Source organism: Sorghum bicolor, chromosome 3 (assembly GCF_000003195.3).
Source record: "Sorghum bicolor cultivar BTx623 chromosome 3, Sorghum_bicolor_NCBIv3, whole genome shotgun sequence".
In the NCBI taxonomy this organism is placed as follows: Eukaryota; Viridiplantae; Streptophyta; class Magnoliopsida; order Poales; family Poaceae; genus Sorghum; species Sorghum bicolor.
Genome location: NC_012872.2, coordinates 12,179,066 through 12,188,590, shown reverse-complemented (window position 1 = coordinate 12,188,590; position 9,525 = coordinate 12,179,066). Strand labels below are relative to the sequence as shown.

The 9,525-nt window shown below is 45.6% G+C and overlaps 1 protein-coding gene across 1 annotated transcript; it reads right to left on the bottom strand.

The window, feature by feature from the left end:
- LOC8054663 (embryonic protein DC-8) lies at positions 3,880–4,975 on the bottom strand. Its single transcript, XM_002455411.2, has 2 exons — positions 4,514–4,975; positions 3,880–4,400 (listed from the first exon to the last, which is right to left on the bottom strand). Exons 1-2 carry the CDS (start codon positions 4,894–4,896, stop codon positions 4,115–4,117), a joined length of 669 nt encoding a protein of 222 aa, XP_002455456.1. The 5' UTR covers positions 4,897–4,975; the 3' UTR covers positions 3,880–4,114.

Here is a 9,525-nt window from a genome sequence, read left to right as displayed (position 1 = left end):
TGGAGTTGTTGGATAGCAAAAAAAATTAATATTGCTAAAAAAATCTAGATTGAGGGTGGGTTTTGGAAACTCTTGGAGATGCTTTTATTAGCAGCTAATTACCTGAGTGCCAAAACCATCAAGAAAATCAATTTTCCTTGTCTTCTATCCTTGACGGATTTTGTTTAATGGTTTGTGGACAAGGATTATGTTCTTGGCGGTTTAGCCGTTTCTCCCGACTATTTTGGGTACTCAAGGTAATTCAAGATTATGGTAGTGAATGGTTTACTTTAACATTTATATATAAAAAAGCCATTTCTAGTATCAACAATCTTAAGTCTGCCTCTAGTATACTATTTCTACTAGCATTTTTCTTAAGCCAACAACCTATAGAAATACTCATTTCTAGTGGTGGTTGCCTAAAAAACAGCTACTAACCACTTGTGGGCCCAGCGCCCCGCGACCTTAGGGTCTCTACGTAGTTCTAACGGTGTTCAACTCAGTTACATATAGCCCATGTATAGATGGCGAATAGGTTAGCCCAGCTCGGTACGACCTGTAGAGGGTTGGGCCAGCACAGCATGTCGTGCCTCAACCTCAGCGCAAGCACGACACTATGGACCAGAATTTGTGCCAAGCCAGCCCGGTGAGCACGGCACCTCCAACATGCCAGATCGACCTGTGGGCCACCAGAGAGCTGGTGGTGGTGGCGGAGCTTGAAGATGCTCAATGTTGGGTGGCCGGCGGGGCGGTGCTCGGGCACGCCGCGCTCGCATCTGAGGCGTGCCTCGCAGTGGATAGGGGGAGAGGAGCTTGCGGTGGAGTGGTTTCACTGGGGTGATGCACCACACCGGTGATTGAGGCCAGGCCACGGCCACCTCGTGCGGTGCGGAGTTAGAGGCTCGAGGAGCCAGGGCGAGAGGAGTGCAGACTATGGATTCAGGGCTTCACTCCCCCCACGCGCGTGAGTGGCGGGTCGGCGACTAAGGAGGGAAGGGAATGGAATTAGGGTTAGAGGTGGTGCCGAAGGAGGGCTTTTAGTTTAAATAAATATCCATAAGGATAAACACAAAAATAATGAAGAGACTAGGTTAAAAACAAGAAAAGATAAAAGTACAATACAAGATTAAGCTAAACTAAGTCAAAATCAGCAAACTGTTCCCCGGCAACGGCGCCAAAAATGTTTGTTGGTATAAATTAACTGCACTCCATTTAAATAGATTTAAGTAGAATTATCCGCAAGCGTGCAGATACCATACCAGTGTCACATTTTCTCCGAAGGTTTTAAATATCGTATCCACAGGGAACAGTTATGATGATGATAAAGTATATGGACTTAACCCTACAATTAGGTTAGATCATATCAAGAAAAAGGAAATAGCTAATGCACTCTGGTTCTAATTCCGGTAAACTTTGTATAATATCGTCTTATCGGGCAAGTAACCCGAATAGGAGAAGAAATAGAGTAATCTCCTACCAGGAACCTATAAGCCTATCAGTCCTATCAATGGGAAGTGGACTACAGAGGAATCAACACAGCTGTCACCTACGCGAACTACCACTGTCCGGCTGATCAGGAGACATTCACAAGTAAACCTAGCCTAGGCACCACGCCTACACTATGAAATACTACTTCAACCAATGCGTCCATAGATCAAAGCACTCAATATGAGTTGTGAACCAAAGAATGAATAAGAACAATTTGCTTACTTAAATCAGAATGGTAAGTATATATGTACCTCAGAATGCAGCTCCAGGTGAGGGAACTGGATCCAGACAAATACAGCCACGAAGAAGCGCCGATAGGCTGGAACTCCTCCAGAATCTCTACTCCTCTACTCAATCTCTCTAATCTCTAAACAAGACTAGATCTAGAAGAACTAGTCTCTCCTAATTGCTACATCTAGATGAACTAGATCTATATGAACTAGAAATAGATCAACTAGAGGGGCCCTAACCCTAATTATGTAGATAATATGAATCGCCAGGGAGTAGAATGCCTCTAGGGAGGGGGGACTGCCCCTTTATTTATAGCCCGGTGGGATCGACGTGCGTCGTAGGATCAAACCGACTTAACCAAGGACCGAGATGCATCAAGAGAGGCGGTGGAGGAAGCTTCCGAAAGGCGACGGCCAAAAACCCTAGGGGGCGCCGGCCAGCCCCACCTTGCCGCCTCTGCGGGTCTCGGTCCTTTGGGTGTCTTCTAGAGCCTTCCTGACCCCGTTGGTGGTGTTGTTGCGTCGCGGTTAAGTTTCGTGTTTATTTGCACTTGAATCCCTCTTTTCAGCTCTCTGTGAAATAATCCCTAGAAAACACAGAATATGCAAAACTTGTAGAAACTATCAGTTTAAACCCTAGACTAGTGTGTTTTCATGTTCTCCTTTGGGTCTAAAGTTCTAATAAAAGTTGACGTTGTCGATCATCAACAGTGAGCACAACACACCTCACAATGCGATCTCACTCCAGAGCACCGCACACTCTTTGTGCATGCTACCACATGATCCACAAGCCACCAAGCCATCTAGGTAGTCTAACATGTGTGTTTGATGTCAAATATACAGGTGTGCCACTAGATGCTATCTCTCTCAAATAAATGCACTAGATCACTCCAATCTCACTCTGATTCACAATCAACTAAGCACAAGTGAGTGGAGGACTAGCTTCTCTTTGGTTGCAATATATTAGATGGTGGGGCACAACCCTTGGGCACCACTAGATCACTCTTGGTTTGGTTTTAGTAATTGAATGATAACTTAGATGGTCTAACATGTGTTTGATATAAGATATACTAGTGCTTAGTCCACAGGTACACTAGTGTGAGCAACTTGAGCCATGGCGAAGTGGCTTGGACATGTTGAAAGTGTTCAAGTAGTGATGATAGAAGAGCTCATTGTATACGAGGCATAACATGATGTTGTGTGGCTAGGCGGAGAAGATAAAGAGGAATGGGTTAGCTATGAAGGACCAGTTTGTTAGTGTGAAGGTCAAATCAAAAGCTTGGACGTGGTGGGTCATTGAGACGGTGAAACTAGAGGAAGGACTTGACATCGATGGACTGAGTTCAAGATGGAGTGGATCATATTATTCAAGAAAGATGAAGCCAAGTGTTGATTTGTGTTGATGATCCAAGTGGCTTGACGAAGACTAATGGAGGGACTTCATGCTATGAGCAATGATCAAAGATAGTGTGGTTGGCTGCATTGATATATAATCATTGTTCATTTGATGAATATGGAGGTTGGATGCTTGTATAGCATCTATATTTATAGAATATTTTATTTCACGGATCTAAATTAAGTAGTGATTGACTTGATTCAAGATACATGATTGTACTATCTATAGGGACAAACTTAGATCATCTCTAGCTGTGTAGTTATAGATTGTTAGGATCATTCTTAGAAAATTTCTATCAGTTTGAAAGAAAAAAAAAATTCTGTAAGCGGTTAAGAGAATTGCCAAAACATGAGTCCAGATCAAAATTAAAGGGATGGCAGCTCTAGCAGACGCTCAAAGGGGAGCCGCCCACTAGCAGATTGAGAGAAAAAAAAAACGCCTACTGTTGGCTCTAGTTGCAAACCGATCACACTGCTAAAGTTCAATAATATCTGATAGTAATAATTCACTATCAATACCTATCTCACAGTGATAATCCACTGTTCACCACCTAATGATAAGCGAATTTACCATTGCTGCTAGCTGGTTTGGATGCAACCAGCAGCGTCAACAACCGGTAGTATTGATAGTTACTTCTGTAGCAGTGATTCTCATTGGCCGCGTAATAACATGCTCGTGTTCCTTGATAGACCTGTGTAGGGTTTAACGCTATATATATATATTAACACTCACCGCGTAGTATGTATGCCGATAATGACGCGTCTGTTGTGTGTAGACAACCACGAGTATATGTAACGCGTTTGTAGACAAACATGATCAGTAACACTTTTGAATTCGCTGCCTGATGGTACGTACGTCTCTGCTGACAACAGTAAAATACGTCCGCTACACGACGCCGATCGACGTATTCTGGACTAGTACTTGTCTAGCTACTTTGCTCGCCTCGCCTCGCCTCTCAGCCTTGGAATGGAAACGCCCAGCCGCCTCCTCAGGTCTCTGCATATGCAGGCAGGTTGGTAGCTTAGCGCCGTCGCCGTGGCATGCCAGTGCCCTCTTCGCCCATGGGGCCGACGTCGTTGAACGCCTGCCCCGTCATCTGGTCCGCCTCCTTCACCCGCAGCATCACGTCGTCGTCCCCGATCCCCGGCGCCGGCGGCGATGCCGCAGCTGCCTCCCCGTCCCCGCCACCGGCCGCCGCCTCAGCCCGTTTCCTCTCTACCACGTCCGTCGGCATCACCATCTTCTCCCCGAACGCGCCCGTCGCGCCCTTCCCCTTCCCGTAGATGTTCTCCGTCGCCGCCCGGCCCCTGCACGCACGCAGTCCAAAAATCCAGAAGAGAGTCACGCGCGACACAAGCATGCATGCATGCAGAATTGCAGATGCGGTAGAAGAAACGGATGAGTACTAGCGTGTACGTACTTCTCCTCCTCGGATGGCTCGCGCACGCGCCGCCGCGCCTCCTCCTGGGCCTTCTCGGCGGCGCGCCGCCGCACGTCCTGCCCCTGCTGCCACGCCGACTCGTCCGTCTCGCCCTTCCTCCCCACGGCGTCGCCCGCGAGCGCCTGCCGCGCGCCCTCTTTCTTCTCCACCGCGTACTCCTTGGCGCGCTCTATCGCCGCCGCCGCCTTCTCCTGCACGCTGCTCAGGATGCCGCCGCCGCGGGGGCTGATGGGCGTGGTGGCCTCCTCGTGGACCTGCTGGACCTCCTCCCGCCTTGACGCGGCGAGCTCGTCGGCCGCCTTCTGCGCCGCGGACCGCGCGCGCTCCTCGCGCTCGCGGCTCTTCTGCTGCATGGACGCCATGACACACACGCGCACCGGACTCGATCTCGGGGGGGTTGTGCAAGCTTCTGGTTGATGCTTTGGGTGAGATGCCGGAGCACGATAGCGCGAGGCGGGCAATAAAAACGATGGCCATCAGAGGGTGACGTGGCAGGCGGTGAAGCCCGGGGTATCGCGCTGCGCAACGCGTGTGAGGCGACCTGACACGTACGTACCCACGCATGCCGGCATGGTGTGCTCAACCCCATCCCTTCCACCGCGTACGTAAAACGACGTATATCTAAACTGAAGCAGTGGAAAAATATAAAACATGTTTTTTTTTCTCGAATACGCAGGACATCTGCGTATCATTCTATTAAGAAAAAAGAGTTTATAATACAATCAACGCGCAACAAGCGCGCTAGGTGGTCACTAGCTGAACCGACCTAGCAAAGAGTTCTGTGGGCCGATATTACATAAATGGGTCAACCATAATACACTCAACGTTGCATCCTACGAGTCCTTCTGGAAGAGATCACGCGCGCGCCTGTTAAACGCTGGGAACAGCGTGTTTAGGCCCTCCACCTCGCTCGACGACAAAGTCCCAGTACGCAGGGCGTCGAGTATCCCTCTTGACGCGGGCGAATCCGGTGCGGTCAGTGGAGCGATCCCTAACCGTCTATTTAGAAAAACCTCGCCCCGCATGTTGAAAATGAACTATTTTGGATTTTAAGAAGCACAAAAAAAACAATAAAGAGTAACCTTGAACAAAGCCACGACACCCCAGATTGTCATAAAAAAACCACTAAGATCCCGTCTCCTTGTTTTCTATGCCAGTTCGCCAAGTTCCAATTATATGAGAGATCGACATTGATGAATCTTGCATCCGTACACCTCAAATTGTACATTTAAGATCTTTTATATCTATATCTATATCTATATCTATATCTATATCTATATCTATATCTTCTCTAATACTAAAGAGGTAAAATTTCTGCTTATTTTTTGGTCTGAAATTATTTTCGTCTGTCTCCTGCTGCCTCCCGCTACGCTGCTACCTGCTCGGACTAGGAATGGCAACGGGTACATACCCGGTGGGTACTGGCCACCCGTACCCGCACCCGCCAGATCAAAAAACTATTCCATCGGGTTACCCGCGAAAGCAGACGGGTAAGAAATTCATTCCGTACCCGCACCCGATGGGTAATTCTTACCCGACGGGTATTCCATACCCGAAAATATACCCGAGTTCAATAGAAATATAACAACTTTTAGCAAGTTAAATATCTCAACTTCTAGGAAATTAAACATAACAACTTCCAGCAAATTAATAGCAGCACTAATAGCACACCAACCGCTCAACGCTTCCCACGTTCAGCCAATCAGTTCATGGGCTATATGGGCTAAATTGCTTAGGTTGCTTACTCATTTTGCGGGTATTTCTTACCCACGGGTACGCGGGTATGGGTACTACTATTCCACACCCGTACCCGCCATACCCGATGGGTAAAGGATTTCACCCAATAACGTACCCGCGGGTACAAAATCTATTCCATACCCGCATTCTTATCGGGTAAAACCCGTCGGGTACTCGGGTTTCGGGTACCCATTGCCATTTTGAGCTCGGACACCACCAGCTCAGGCTCCACCGCTTCCTTTTTCGTTTCCGTCTCTTCTTCCGTTTTTTTCTCCCGTTTATAGTTCGGTAGTGTTCCATATGTAACATATCAAGTGCTACTCCTGCTCCTAAATTATGGTGTCCCATGCCTCCTTTTTGTGTTTTTTGTCTTTTCTTTTCTAATACATAATTCTATCAATAGATAAATATTTCTATCACTAAGATGTTAAATAGACAAAATTTTAGCTAATTTTTTAGTCTGATATTTTTTTGTCTGATCTCCCTTGCTTATCATATCATGTTTACCTTATGTAATCATACCCCACCTAAGAAAAAAAATTAGGATTCCTTTTTCTGTGTCACACAAGGTGAAGTATCATATCTCTATGTAGTATCTAGGCTGCCAAATCTAGATTTTAGATCATCCAAAATAGTTCTTGCCTCTTTAGTATTAGATAGAGATATAGCCTCTTTAGTATTAGGTATAGATATAAATGTCAAAAAAATAATAAACAAGGTCATTATTAATTATCCCCACAGAAAAATTTGTCACTAAATTGTTGATGCAGTATTGTTTACAATAATTTGTTTTCATTAAAATCTAAATCAACCAGTAGTCCATGAACTAAATCTTGATCAGTTTGTTGTGGTTTGTTGTCTAATCCAGTCTAAATAAATGTATTTCTAGAATCAACGATGATGACTGTCATGTAAAAAATCAAGAGAGAACTCTCGTCATAATCATCATTGCACAAACCAATTCTTGACACGTCGGCAAATAACTTCTTGTGAACTACAATTAAACATTTTATGGGTCTAAAAAAGTTACAAACCTCGATATTTAATTATATCTATTTTTTGTCTTAGAACAAGACACCAAAAGAGTCTCTCAAGGTTATATTTTAATTTGATACAAATTTAATAAGATATTGTCATATTAAGAGCAACTCCAAGAGACTCTGTCTAAATGGTTATGCAAGTATAGGCATTTATTCCAGAATTTTTGCTAGCCAAAAATAGAAGACGAGAATGACTCTAGAGTGCGCATGAGAGATAGAAAAGCTGTTCGAGAGTGAAGAAATATAGAAAGTGTTTTTAATAGAAACAGTTCTCTAAATGATGATTTAGAGAGTGAGATTTGTAAAGACTCTTAGATATGCTCACTAAGTTATATTATGGATATCAAAGTTAGTGTAAAATAAATTATAAATTTCAAGTTTTATAGAAAGAATATATATAAATAGAAATTATATCATTACAGTGGTCCCTTTCCATTAAGGTTTAAAAGCTTTTTTCCTTCCGTTGCAACGCACGGGCATATTTTGCTAGTAAAAAATAAAGAACTGTAACAATTTTTTACACTACATTCTCTGTCCCAAAATAAGTATCAAATATTTCTATCATTGACCAAGTATATAATAGGATCAAAAATTTTATCTCTGCATAAAATTATTATTAAATTTGGCTTAATTACTAATTTTTTTTAAAACAAGTTAGGAGCTCTACCGCTCAATTAAAGATTAATGAACTTTATTTATAAGAAGGTTAGCCCGATGAGATGCCAAAGACTTCTGCGCGCTAACCAGCTCATGCGATACGACTAAGCACAAACACGACACATTGCCATGTGTCATTATTGTCGAGCATGGAAGCAAAGCTACAAGTAGCTCCGACTTCCCATGACAAGCCACCCACAAGGCACCCACTGATGGGCCGAAGCAAAGAGCCGCAATCAGTCATCGTTACCAAACTCAAACACATGGAGAGCAGCTCCGACTTCCAATCATGCGAACTCGTGCCTTGCCTCTAGCGGTTGCAGACCCTAGCAGAGCCCCATGGTAAGTTGTTGCCTCACTCTTCACTATCTTTGTGGGCGTCATACTTAGTCGGTACGCCACACCACCAACGTCCACCACGGGTACGCAAGCCCATCCGGCTACTGTGAGGGTATAAACCTCTATACCCTCATGGTTCGAGATAGGCCACACCATCGGAGGTGGCCCAGGCCACAAGATGAAGACATGCGGCGCACGACACTGGTTGGCGTGCACTGCAAGGCTACAAGAAGATATTGTACCAAATAGAATACTTCACTTATAACTCTGTTCCTTTACAGTATATAAAGAGAGGCAGAGGTTCCCTAGAAGACAGGTTAAATAGATCTCATCTTGTATCATACAATAATACAAACCAGACGCAGGACGTAGGTATTATGCCCTCACGACGGCCGAACCTGGATAAAAACTCTTCTATTCGTCTTCCATCACCATCTAGTTTATTGTCTCACGCACCTCCACCTAATCTACTACTTTGGGTATACCTCTAGGTAGACTGCCGACCATATTTCGTCGACAATTGCCATCGTAGCCGCAGCCAGGAAGGTTTGGCCGTCCACTGCTCTGGTCGCTACCGACCCCGGCCACACAGCAACCAAGGCCGTGATGGGAGGATACAGGCCAAGGAAAAGAAGAGGCAGCCTTGTCGCATCCCCCAATCGCCTGCACGAGCACCACGCTGTTCGCTTGGCCTAGGCAAGCTAGATCTAGTTAACATGGGGCCAGATCGACGGCCGGGGCCGCCACTACTGCCGCCATCAAGATCTGGAGGATGGGATGCACAGAGAAGATAAGGGAGCCCCGTGGCCATCCTCTGTGCTAGCTCAAGCACCAACCGGAGCCACCACAGTCGTGGAAGCCTTCTCGCCGAGCTCCATGTAGTCGTACAGGGGAGGGACCGTTGGCCTACTGCCGTGTGCGCTACCGCACTCAAGGGAGGAAGAGCCGCGCCGTCGCCATCTCGGCCAGCTAAGCAGCCATGCTAGCGGCCAGCTCTGACGGCAGTGCGAAGGGAGAGGGAGAAGGGGGCAGCGCTAGGGTTTTAGGGGGTCTCCCGTATTGCTCGTGTGGGAACAACACGGGGGGTGAGGTTATGTGTTTTTGTCTAATTATCAATCTAATGATATTTCTTACATACCATGAAAATGAGTATATTTATATTTACTTAGTCAAACTTAAGGATATTTAATGAATCACTCAACAAACAATATATGTACA